Raw genomic sequence first — 14,009 nt, 5'->3', positions numbered from 1 at the left:
GACCACTCAGAAAATGGCCTTAATGTTCAAAAAAGTGGACTTCTCCTTTAATTCATTTTGAGGTAGGCCTATTAAAGAGGTTTTGAGCCTAATACACATCATATTTGAATATTTGAATTAAGCACCCTTCAAAACCCCTGAAAATGCTGCATATCAAACATGAACACTATCAAAGACACTTTGTCCTTAAAGCAAAAATGTGGGTTGAGACAAGTGCAGTATTTTGGGGTCAAAAAATATTGTTTTTCGTGGTGTCACCCTATGTTCCTGTTGCAATCATGAATTCAGACTACACTGAAATAATTTCCTTTGATATCTATCTTAAATCTGGGTATGGAAATTAATTCTAACCTAATGCTACATAATGTACTTAAGAGTTTACCTTGTGTAATCAATGAAATGTACACTGTAGACTGGTGACAGGCGGCCATATTGGATTCCTTCATTTTGATGTACTATGGGAATTAAAGGCATTAAGTACCCTTCAAACCCCCTGAAAATGTTGTATATCAAACATGAACACTATCAAAGACAATATGTCCTTAAAGCAAAAATATGGGCAGTGTGAAGTGCAGTATTTTGGGGTCAAAAATCTGTGCTTTTTTGTGGTGTCATCCCATGTTCTACTGCCCATAACTAAAGAATGGAAAAAGGTAGAGACAAACTTCTTTTTCCAGGTGAAAGTAGACAGTTCAGTGCAGTTTTCTGTAGTATTTGTGTTCACAGAGACAAAGAGCATTTTTTTCTGTGGATCTTGAAAGATTAGTAAAAATGTTGAAAATCGTTGACAATATGAGGCTCTCTGCATTTAAAATGGCTGCCAGCCAATGACATAAGCATTTTCCTCCAATCTGAGCTTAAATCCGATAACATAATGGCTTTCCCCATGTCTGAAAACATACAAATAAGTGCTATTTTCAAATTCATACCTTATTTAGTTCAAAAGAAAAGTGATTGCAGGATTTTAACACGGTGGCGGCGGCCATATTGGATTTTGCCCGTTTGAGGCATTTCAGTACATTTTTGCGTCCGGCATACGGCAGATTTGGATTCAGCACCCTTGAATACCCCAATATCAGTTGTATGCCGAAAATTAACATGATTTGCCTTCAGGTGTCAACTTTTTGGAAAAATGACCCTGACTAATGAGATGTTTTGTCAGTTAAGTCCACTTTTCCTTCTTTTTAGTCCTGCGTCCACTAGGCAGCGATTTAATCTTTTCAATGCATCACTCAACTAGCCTATTAGGCCTAGACCGATTATGAGAGCAGGCCAAATGGACCTCCCAAAACATTTTTTTCAAGGTCCTCTTTAAGGTGCAAAGGTGCCTTCAGTAGCCCTCTGAACAACAACAACCAGTGTGAAGTCCAGGAACCCCTATAGCCGTGATGGCCAGTAGGCCTATGCCAATGAGAGTTGGACATTTCTTAGTACGGTGAGAGAAGGTAAATTGAGACACTTTTTGGTAAATCACAAAAAAAACACAAAGTTAAGACACCAACGTTTATTCAGTTTATGTCTTCATATGGGTCTTACATTTCCATATAAGAATTATAATATTTTAAAATCTATTAACATTCAAAGACAGTGACATTTAAGTGAACTCACACCTGTGACTCAGCATTTTCTGTGCATAGGGTGAACTATGGTAAATTGGGACACTTTTGGTAGATCGCAAAAAAAACCCACTTTAAGTTTAAAATACACCAACATTTAGTAATTGTATGTCTTCATATGGGTCTTGGGTACATTTCCATGTAGGAATTAGTTTTTGAAGTATGATATTTTATAATATATTAACATTTAAAGACAGTGAGACACCAACTTCGTTGTGAGAAAATGCTATGGCAATTTGGGACACCCTTTAATGTAAAATGGGACAGTCTGTTTGATTATCATTATTTTTGCACAAACTGAAGAATAATATTGTTTTTCTCTTGTTAACAGTAGACTAGGATCTTAACTATTTAAAAAATGATATAACATCCCTGAAACATTTCCATTTCAAGACAATATTGAAGGAGTATGGCATGTGTGACTGTGGCCATGGCCATTAGCATGTGGGATGCATATTACAATACAGGCCTATGGCGTGCTAATATGTTATGCTAACAGCTAACAGAAGCCCATTCTGTTGCTATGAGAAAACTGTCCCATTTTAGCTTAAAATATTGTCCCAAATTAGCTCACTCCGCTATACTTACTAAAAGTATGTCTCCTTAATAAAGTAAAGACAAATGTGTAAATGTTTTGATATTGAGTTAAACCTTTAGTAAAACAACATATATTTCAATCATATTTTGTACCATATAATCACTAATTCAGCCATAATATCCTTATGATCTGATAGCATAATCAACATGTCAGCTAGCTAAACTGACAAGTGTTGGATCCACTGTCACTTCAAACCTTTGTTCATTTCTTTTATGATACTTAACATCAAATAAAATTATTGTTCCTTATACATGACAGTTGCAGTAACAATATTACATCCCATTTTGTGATTGGCTGCTAATATTTAGAAAGAAAACAACCCAAAACCTTATTTGTCCCACTTTGGCTGATGTCCCAAATTACCTTAGTTCACCCTATGTGAACGCTCCAAAGTGTACCCAGACCCCTCGGAAGTGAACCGTACTGAGACCTTCATTGACGTGGTCTCAGTTAGAGCATGACACGGGAGTGGATTTTCACTCCCGTCCCATCCCGGTCCCAGAAAAAAAATCCCATTCCGTCCCATCCCGGACCGGAGTAGGCCTAAAAGAAACAAATCCCATCCCGTCCACTCCTGAAAAGAATGTTTCCCAATCCTGCCCACTCCCACTCAAAATCAATCCCACTCCTGTTTCATAGGCTTTTTTAATTTTAATGAAAAAATAAGCGAGCATTCCCGCTCTCATTCATTTTTATTCCCGCTCCTGCCCGCTCCCATTCATCTTTATTCCCGCTTCTGCCCGCTCCCGTTCATCTTTAAAATTTTGACTCCCCTCTAGAAGACCGGGTATGATCAGAAACAAGTCTGACACACCATAAAAAATCTAACGGGACCAGAAAGAGCTGCCGGTTCTTTTATTAATACACTCACAATATGAACAAAAACAGAACCGAACTCAGTCCTCTTTAAGTGGGCCAAAATGTGAACCGACAGCAAAAGGACTCAGTTCTGCTTTTGTTCATAATGTATTACAAAAATAATCGTCTGATCTTTCTGGTCCTGTTAGGCTTCTATGGTGTGTGTGCCAGTCCTCTTTTTGTCCTCATACCTCCATACTTAAAGTTGCTTCAAAGTAAAGTTACTTCAAAGTCTTTTACTTTTATTTAACCAGTGTGTGGAATTTAAGTGGGTTTTATGGAATTAATTTAATGAATAAACATCAAATAAGAACAGAAATAGAAATGTAAAACTGTCATCATTTCAGGAAAGCATTTCTCATCTCCGCCCAAGTATGTAATATAGGTTTCAATATGTTTAATGAAAAAAGCCAAAAAAAGGAATAGAACAGAACTGTAATTAAGAAGAAATGTTATTTTTAAATAACAAATTAAATAGGCCTATTTACAGAAAAAACACAGACATGACCCAAATTTAAGACCGGCCACTTAAATGAGAGATGAGACGTGTTGCACCATTACCCTTCCCAAAAAAAAAAACATTCTTAAGACTATATTTCAACCTGTGCACACAAGTCTAATACAAACTGTCTCCACTAGCTGACAACAATCCGGCCACTGTGCAGCTCACCTGCAAGGTGTAAGACGCTATGTGTTGTGCTCTACACGGCTGGTGGGCTTCTTTGGTATTCCAAAACATCCACTCATGAAGTCTGTCTTGGTGCCGTGCAGCATACACCAGCCATGCTGGTGTGTTGGCAAGTCACTGTCATCCACTTTCCCACAGGGCTACTATTTCACTTGCCTGGTGATTAGTGAGGAAGAGAGAGGTCTGGTCATGTAGCTCAACCAAATACACTGCAAGTCTGTCAATGTGCTGGTATCCAAAGATATTCTGGTTATCACACAAACAGCGTATTCAAATACATTTATTTGGGCATAGAACAAGAAAAAATAACAATGTTATACATTTATTTACTTGAGTTTTAGAGGTGTCAAAAGTAAAAGTAGTTGATGTTGTGAGTGCAACACTAGCACTTCGGAGTATCTACAGAGTATAGACTGTTCTAACTGGAAAAAAAAGCACTGAAAACCTAACAAGAACCCACCACAAATTTGCACCAACCAGCACAGAGTCAGCTGGTCATAAGACACACAGGTCTACTGGCTACTCAGATAAGTTACCTGTGTTGGATGGAAATTGTTTCTTTTTTAACATTTACTTTTGACACCTCAGTTTAGTTTCCATGACATTTCTATCCATTTTCACATTCTCTCATTTTAAAATGGCTTCACTTTTGCTTACCGCCGTTCCTTTCTATTCAGTAGGTCTAGTAGACCACCTGGAGACGTACTGTGGAGAAAGAAAGAAAAGAGCTAAGATGGACATGATACATCATGGGCGAGGAGCGAGGACTGCACCAGCTAACCATGAGAAGTGGAAGTGCACTGTGAGGCCCTTATCTGCCACAAGGCACGAAGTAGGTAACAGTAGCAGTAGGTCCAGTAGGCTGTATCCCAGCGTGCCCGCAAGGAGGAAGCACCAACAGTCGTCAAGGTAGTGCCAGGGTTGGAGGTAGTGGAGGTCGTGGCAGGGTCACCAGTGGTGGAGGTGTAATTCAAACAGAAAACGTGTAGGCTACATTTGTGTGAATTGACATATAAAATGCATACTGTATTTCATACTGAAAATTAGTATTTAAAACTACCAATAAACATTATATGAAGCAAACAAAGAAAGTAATCTGTAAATGCACAATTTGTACTTTATTCATGTAGTTTCACCTAGGCTAATTCTGTATGAGGAAACACCAAAAGGGACCACTTACAGCTTATGCTTTGGAATCTGGCCTCGTTCTCTGCCCCTCCTGTCCAACTCATGCAAGATACTCAAATGGTTCATTGTAAACATTATAAGTTCCGGACCTTCAATTTGCCGGTGTGGAGGAACCAAGTTCTAAGAAGAACTTAAAACTTATGAGAGGAATAGGACAAATAGGCCTAGTATTTGGGAGAACAAATTAAAGTTTAGGCTAATTGAAGGTTCCCCATAACCCAATAACCCAAAAAGTAGCCTATTTTTCGGTTCGCATTGCAAACCAACTTTCCGGTCCATGAAAGCTAAGATCTGTAGCGTGAACACACCAGCCAGTTCACAGGTGCGGGAACGGGCACCGGCATGGCTCTCAGTCAGCCTGAATGCGCCAACTGTGGAAGAACTCCTCTCTAACCTTGGGCTTCTTCCCAGAACTTGTGTTGTTCCTCAGAGAACTTTTAGGTTCCCACTCCCAATTAAAGGTTCTTTGAGGAACCCTCACATTTTTACATTGTATTTCACACAAATGTGCACACACATAGGCTACAGTTAGTTCTCCCTCCACACACACACACACACACACACACACACACACACACACACACACACACAGAGACAGTGCGTAGCCTAGGCCTATTCACAGCTATTAACTTTTCATCAATTTCATGTGTACAAACATACTTCTATGTTAGTAAGGATGAACTTCATCTGACATTTGTAAGGATACTCTATGAGGGACGAGTGTCAAATACAGCTTTAGTACAGCCGTTTCAAAAATTCTAAATGTTTACCAATACAGATTTACCAAATTAAATATATCTGTTTTCACTGTCATATAACAATTGTAAAAATTGTGTGATTTTACAATATCCTTTCCATATGGGGAACACCTCCTCGATGGCATTACGGTTTATCACATTCTCACCATGACAACAGGTGTGGTGGTGCAGGTACACCGCAAGGTCATGCAATATATTCAAGAATAGGCAAATGGTAGTGGAGTAATAGTTTAATCTTTGGACAAACATGCCAAAGAATAACAAACTTCGCAATATAGCTGCTACATTTGTCTCTATTTGAGAGAGAAAATAAACATCAATTTCAGGGAAAATGCTTTCTCCAACATGGTAGACCATTGCTACAATGAGTTTTTAAGGTAATTTTCAACAGGTAGGCCTATGTTTTTTTGTGTAGAAATGCGGATGAAAGATAATGTTTGGAATCACAGGTAGCTTCTTTAGTTCATCTAACAGTGACAACATGACACAGGTGTCAGCAAAGTAATCTGGTATTTGTGGGATAAGAAACACAACTGCCCAACTTATGGCTTGAGTTCACTGTCAATTGTCTAGCATTAAGAAGGACCCAACAAATAGAGAAATTGCTGCTGGTAGCCTTCAGCGACATTGTGTTTAGGCTACCTCAAGTGCTTAGACTAATGTTACAAACCCTAAAAAGACAAAGGAGTAAACACAATATGACAATATGGATGCAGTCTCAAAGACATTTTACAAGGAACAATAAACACATAAAAAGAGACAAACAGAACACACAAACATCAACAACACCTGATAATCTTATAATAATGCCATCAAATCAGTCAGATTTTTACTCATTCAAAATGAGTCTAGGGAGAGATTCAGATTATTTAAGAATGTAGACATCCATGTAAAAACAAGTGTCATGGGATAAATGTCCCACATAACTGAATTCTAATGTGTTCAAACAAATATCCTCCTATCAAAGGCATATAATATATACATAAAATATAGCATTGCCAGTATACAATTTCAGAATTTGATGATAAGAGTCTGAAATGGAATGGTACATTTGTAATGTAAAGGTGCATGCATGTAAAAAAAAAACAAATTTGCTTCACAGTGGTACATTAAAGAATCTGTATGCTTGTACCTTCAACATCAAGAATGCAGTCTGAATTTACACATCAAACAAACACCTTAACAACCCTGAAAATGGTAGACCTTAAAAGAATACAGAATTCAGAATGAAGGAATGAATTCTGTATATTGCCATTTTCTGTTCCAGCTTGTCCTCTACAAAGAAAATGTTGGTATGGCATTGTGCACAGAAATGTACTGTACTGTATTTATGCATTGTGAGGTGAATTTGTCAGAAAAAAATGACAGCTATTCTGTCTATGCACAAACACACTGATCAATCTGCATTTAAAGACCAACATTTAAGTCAGAAAGGCTCAGAATATACAAAATGCCTTCAAATGAATGACTTAGTAAAGAATGATACGGACATGTCATACTGTCATTTTTACACTTGTTCATGTAAAAAATGGTCTCTGTCCTTCAGTGTTCACATGTGAATTTCCAACCTGGTCTCATGATTATGTTTAATAGCATGGAAATCCAATTAAATCCAGACTGTCATCATGTTTTGTGCCCTTTTTTAGATGCGTCCTAGCATCTCTATAAGAGGGTATGTCCATCCGTCGGTCTGTCGGTCGTCTGAAACGCATTCCTTAAATTGTCATTCCCTCCTGTGTCCACAAGGCGGCCGAGTGCATAGACGGACGCATCTTTGTCCGCCTGTTGGACTTGTTTCCATGTAAGCACACACCACATTTCCCTGTCCCATTCATTTCAATGGGCAGTGCGTTGTCGGGTTACCGGATTCCCAGCTGCTTGGATGAAGGCAGTCCGAAACAACATTATTAGAGTGTCTGTACTTCCACCAGCTCTCCACAGGGTGGCAGTGTGCATCAGCAGGAGATGAGGAGTGGGTTTGAGAGTGACTGACTCCGTTCCACAGTGCTGCCACTGCTGGAGAGAACCTCACACGCCGCCAGTTCGTGGTACAGGGCATTTAGTACCTCCAGGATATGAGCCTTCCCTGTGAAGAAGACCACAGATGTCAATACTCTGATATGAAGTCTTGCTATGACAGTGTCTCCATCAGGACATGGATATGGGGTTATGAATGAGAAGATCTCACCAGAATGTTTCACTTTCTTTGCTTTTCTTTTAACATTTACAGCATATATATAAATGTCTGTATGATTTTATCACATTGTTTTCAATCCGAAATATAATCATAATGTTCCGTTAATGTGGGCGGGAGGTCTTGGGTAGACATGCTGGACTGCTAATCGGGCATACATGGCATTTCCTTATACCCAGAGCGCTTTTTGTATTTCTTATGAGACTGGCCCACAATTTAGAAGGGGCCACACAAAAATGTCTTACATACATACAGTACGTATATTTTACTGTGCTAATTGGAGTGCTTGGTGTGTGTGTGTGTGTGTGTGTGTGTGTGTGTGTGTGTGTGTGTGTGTGTGTGTGTGTGTGTGTGTGTGTGTGTGTGTGTGTGTGTGTGTGTGTGTGTGTGTGTGTGTGCATGCGTGCATGTGTGTGTGTGTGTTTGTGTGTGTGATGTGTTGTGGTTTCCTACCGTGTTGTGGGTCACTGCATGACTCCAGCGTACTCAGAAGAATCTTTCCCAAAGACCTCCTGGAGACATTCTGAAACAGAAAGAGAAATTTTTGAGCGCTGTTAATCATTAAGAATGGCATTCCTGTTCCCTCATCTATGGCTGAAGAGCTTTTGAGCAAAGCTCCAGATTAATGCTCTTTACCTACACGTAACTGTGAATGAATTTGGATAAAAACATGATATTAAGGGCAACGTAATCCAATGTAATGTCACCTTAGAACCACCATGGAGAAGTATAAACAGAAAGGGACATATTACTGACAAAAGTGGTGCCTGCCTGACACACTTTCCAATCCACCAGGAATTTGATTCTGACTCAGGTGTTTGCTCAAGGCGGGAATAGGCCAGCAGCCCGTGAAACAGTTGACACTCGATCATTCCAAAGAACAGAGTATACACACACATCAAAGTACCTGTACACGCAAACATCAAAGTACCTGCAGATTCTTAATCAGACAAAAAAAAATCATTCATCCATTGTGGATTTAGGGGTGAGAGAAGCATGGAAGCTCAATGTTTTGTGTTTTTGTGAGTCCAGTTTAATCCATTGTCAGACCTGTACACCTGCTGTTGCCTCTGTGCTACTCATGTGTCTCTCCCAGAGCAAACACACAGACAGAGGTGCGTGTGTGTGTGTGCGTGTGTGTGTGTGTGTGTGTGTGTGTGTGTGTGCGTGTGTGTGTGTGCGTGTGTGTGTGTGTGTGCGCGACGCGTGCGTGTGTGTGCGTGTATGTGTGTAACAGCGGGTGACCGTGCTGGGTGCGGCCCATGAATGGGAGGAGTGGCACCTAAGAGCACTTCACTCACTTCCTCTTGCATTTGCAAGTCCAAAGGTGTATGTACTGGCACTTCACCAGACACTTCATATCCTGAATGGTGATGGCTTGCATGTTATCATGATCTAGTAATCCCCTCACCCCAACCTCCTTGTTTTATCGGTTACTATCCGAAGCCATTCAGGCCATTCAGCCAATCAAGTTCAGGACAAAAAGACAACACTCATTTTTAAGTTTTGTTACTGTACTCTTTTTGCCACGTTTTATTTAAGCTCTTAAATCTAAGACTTTAGCACCCGTAAAAAATTGCCCTGATGATAGCCAAAATGGCAGCAAAACATGGCTCCATGTGCTTTTTAACAGTTTTGCCATCTTTTAATATTTTTTCTCAAATCTGAGAGTGCATCTGCTATTTCCTATCTCTTACATAGAAAAATTGTATTTGAGTTACCATAGGAAAGTCTGTCTCGTCCAAGAGATGTATTACTTCACAAAAGATGTTGACATGGTAAGAGTATAGTCTAATGAATGGGGGGAAAATGCAGCATCACGAGTAAGTAATTACACCCCTTGTCTGTTTTTCCCGTATCTTCTCTTGGACAAGAATGTGACTGGAAATAAATCGTGCCAAGTATGAACACAATGTAAGACTCAAAACAGCTCAAAATCAGTCTATGCCACTGCACTGCACCTGACCCCGAGGAATATAATCCATCACATCAACACCCTGACAGAGACGTAAATAGAGGGCATCGTATGACAGGCACAGGCTAGGGACACCAAGTGAAGTGAATGCTGAGGCTGAGTGACACATTAACACTATTTGTCAAAGGTGCGTCTCAGTGACAGTTTCTGTGACCCTGTGTGTAACCCCAAACCCACCCTCCATAGACACTGGACATGGACACGCATGACTGTATACATGTCAACATTCCTACCACAGCAACAGAGTAGGTCTGAGGCGGTGAGGGAACTGTGGAGTGAAATGAAGACTGAAGGTCTTGTGTATTGAAATGTACCGGTGTACAGGGCTTTGACACCTGGAATTCCTAAATGATTTTCATGAATTCATACATACTGGAAAATGAGCTGAGGAAGGCAGAACGCCGAAACGCGTCTGTGTAATAAAGAAACCTATGCATGGTGCGACCTTTTCTCGTTTTTCAGTTTCACAATATTTTGGTCAGCACCCTTAAAAGAAGAGGAAAAACTGTTGGGTAACGCCTGCTCCAACCTTTATGAATTTTATACCTGCTGGACATGCCATGGCCAAAGGTGGGGCAAGGGTTTGTGCCGCACCCTCACTTGTCAGGCCTCCCTACTGTAATCAGCAGGCCTTGTAAGTGAAGCCGATCAATTGTAGTAATTACTTAACCTTTTCACCTGATTTTGGGTCTGCCCATATCATGGTTTAAGGCTTTGTCACTGGTAGGTCTGCAAATGCTTTATCTCCCTGTTCAGCTATACCAATACCCCGATTTTCCACAGGTGTCAACTGTATTTCAGATCCATGTCCAAGCCCATTCCCATAGCCTGATTATCATTGACTTTCTGCTGGTCGAGGGTAGAAAAGGCTGCGCCGAAGTTTAAACCAAACATTTTCTTAGTCCCAATAGAACGTCTCTGCTTAAACCACGTCACAGCCTTGAACACACGTCTACCCAGGAGCGAGGAGATGCTCCAAGTGGATTCGTTCCTGACAAAGTGGGTGGAGCTCCCCAGCCAGGCGGAGCTCAGATTGTACCTGAACAAGCTCTATGCCTCAATGCCTGAGTACTAGCAGAGCCGAAGGTGTTCCGTCATTACGAGGGCAGGGCCTGGGTACCATTCCCAGTAGGCTACTCCAAGTCTACGTGTATGTTATTCGTTCCCCCATAATTTCGGACCCCTACAGTCCATGCATGAGTCACTGACCTATAGGCCTACCTACAGTATATGTCTGTTTTGTGTGTTAATGCAGGGTGTAGTGAAGCAGCTACTGTATATGTGGGAACTGACCAGGTCTCGGAGCTGTTGCAGTAGCTGCAGCACGTCGACCAGCTTGTCCTCCACGAGGGAGAGGCGTACGCGCTCCGTCTCCAGCATCTGCAGCTCGATGTGGAGCAGCTCCGTCTCCTCCGCCTTCTGCTGCAGCTCCTGTACCAGTGCATCCTTCACCTGAAAGACAACCACAAAGACGGGCTCGCATTTGAATTATTTCATTCGGGAAGACCATTCCTTGGGTACATAAAAGTAGCCTGGTTCTCACGCAGACCCTCGTGCATTTTCGCCCATCTTCGTGAGCTCGGTAACAACCATCTGCATGAGAACCAGGTTACATAAAAAGTAACACATCACCCAAATGTTAACAAACAGCATTATTTTCTTCCACAGCAACCATGCTAGTGTACAGACACACAGACGCGCGTGCATGTTGTCAGCGTGGATTCTTCATTGGTTCCATAAAATATCAATTGGAAAGAAAGACAGATGTGGAAAAGAGGATAATGTGTGTCAATAAAAGCATTGAACAATTCACATTCTTAAGAAAATACACAACATCGCCTGTTATTAAACCAAGTGCTTTATGGAAACATGTAACTTTCTGAATTAACCTCTACTCAATGCTTATACTTTTCACCTGCTGTAGCTCCGAAGACACAGACCAAAGTCTGTTTTTAAAGGGGGGAGTTTTTTTTGTTTCTGATCCAAGCGAGTGGTTTTGGAACTGAACCAGGCCGGAGTCACACATCAAAACAAACACAGGAGTTAATAGCACACTAAGTCTTTCTTTCTTCCTTTCTTCTTCTTCCTCCTTCCTGCTCCAGTCTACTCTGTTGTTAGCTCTACACCCGGCTGCATGTGTTCATGTTATGGTGAAGCTCCACTCAGCTGGAGCTGCTCCGGCATTTAGAACTGCTGGAGCGTAGACTGGTGTTTTGTGTGTGTGAGTGTGTGTGTGTGTGCGTGCGTGTGTGCGTGCATGAGTGTGTGCGTGCCTGCGCACGCGTGCATTTTCTGTGGTCAGTTCAGTGAGAACCAGCTGTGCGAATGCACACACACACACACACACACACACACACACAGAAATACACACAAGCACCCATATAAACATACAATCAAATAGACCCACACACATACTCCTACGCAAAAGTTGAGCCCCACTAAACACACACACACACACACAGAGCAGAGCACACTTAGGCCTATTAGTATGCCGCAAACAATCACACACTCACATACCCCTCCTCATACACATGTGCGCATGCACACACATACACGCACACGCACAGGGCAGTTATAAGCTTTATAATTGAACATACGCCGCAAACAATCACACACTCACATACCATCCCCCCAACACACACACACACACACACACACACACACGCACACACACACACACACACACACACAGAAACGCTCACACACACACGCACACACACACACACACACACACACACACACACACACACACACACACACACACACACACACACACACACACACACACACACACACACACACACACACACACAGTGTCTCCCTACCCACAGCTAGCGGTTGGGATAGCTGGGTGGGTGCTACACATGACAGCAGGGCTAGCGGTTGGGATAGTTGGGTGGGTGTTGCAGTCAGAAGCCAGTCGGGAATTGAAGGCAAGGAAACAGGAGGGAAGGGAAGGCTACACCACTCACTGTGGTTTCTGCCTTCTAGACCTCAGTTTCTAGAACAACACTTTAGCAGAACTAGCCCCCTCTAATCTCCTGTTTTCAGCTGCGCTGTAGCTCTGGGGGCTAAGTTGTCATGTATGGGACACTAGCGCAGGGACATGGTTGGGGATGGATTGCTAGCAGGTGGGTTGGGAGGGGGCATGGTAGTAGACTAATGGTGATGTGGGTTCTGCCCAATCAGTTGTTCAGCTGTATAAAGGATGGCTTTACTATATTTAAAATGCCAGCAATTCTTAATTATTAGTCAACCCCCACGCCTAATTCATACTTCAGCTTTAAAAAGTAAATTTAAAAAGTATATCCTGATGATACTTAGACATTTTATCAAGTAGACCATTTGTTTTATTATTTAACTGAAGACTGAAACACTGCATTTCAGCAAAAAAAGAAATGCTTGTGGAATTGACAGTGTGCGGAAGAACATTAAACGGAAAAGGAGCGTAAATGGAATTTGTGTTTACCCTCCGCTCTTCCTGTGGCTTTTTATGTGGTCTAGTAGGGATATTATGGCCTTCTAGGTACATGCTCATGTCTTTGCTCTCAGCCTGGCGCCTGGCTCCTTCGGTCTGAGACAGGCCCCTTGCGTGAGGCGAGGAGTGTTTGCAAACATTGGCGGCCATTTGCAAACATTTTCCTTTTGTTTGTTTGTCAAATTTGTGGATGTGTGCATACACATAAGCAAACGGTTTGTTGCGGTCAAACATGACAAAGAACAGTAGGGCAACACTGGTATTTGAATGACTTAAAAAAGACTAAAGCACTCCTTTTGAATGTTTTTACATTTGAATACAATTTGTGCAGTGCAACAGCCAGAACATTGACAGAAGCTGGCTGGTTACTAACCAAAAAAAAATGCACAAAAAAAAGAAAAATAATTACACCAAAGCAGTAAACTTGCAAATATGTGTTTGGGTAAACCACTTGCTTTTGCTTGGTAAATGTGAACACCACATCAGTTTCTATGGTCTCTACACTCAGCTTAGGGCCTGTGTGGAAATTAATGGCTTCTCATAAAGGCACATGTGAAACCGCCCCCACTAGAACCACCACACTCTACCCCGCCTAATATCAGCTGACCTATTCCACACATCTGGATGCTATCAAGGCATAATCTGGACAGGCTCCA

The 14,009-nt window shown here is 41.5% G+C and overlaps 1 protein-coding gene across 1 annotated transcript in view; it reads right to left on the bottom strand.

Moving 5' to 3' along the window:
• Positions 1-5,864: 5,864 nt before the first annotated feature.
• The window catches only part of efcc1 (EF-hand and coiled-coil domain containing 1), a 29,441-nt gene continuing 21,296 nt past the window's right edge, over positions 5,865-14,009 (bottom strand). Inside the window, exons 6-8 of the mRNA XM_063215804.1 lie at positions 11,169-11,327; positions 8,354-8,423; positions 5,865-7,792 (exon numbers count right to left, since the gene is read on the bottom strand). Of these exons, the coding sequence (XP_063071874.1) occupies positions 7,662-7,792; positions 8,354-8,423; positions 11,169-11,327 (360 nt within the window). The 3' untranslated portion in view covers positions 5,865-7,661. The remainder of the gene's footprint in view (positions 7,793-8,353; positions 8,424-11,168; positions 11,328-14,009) is intronic.

This window comes from Engraulis encrasicolus, chromosome 14 (assembly GCF_034702125.1).
Source record: "Engraulis encrasicolus isolate BLACKSEA-1 chromosome 14, IST_EnEncr_1.0, whole genome shotgun sequence".
In the NCBI taxonomy this organism is placed as follows: Eukaryota; Metazoa; Chordata; class Actinopteri; order Clupeiformes; family Engraulidae; genus Engraulis; species Engraulis encrasicolus.
Note: the sequence above shows the minus strand (reverse complement) of the source record. Positions and strands in the feature narration are given on the sequence as shown.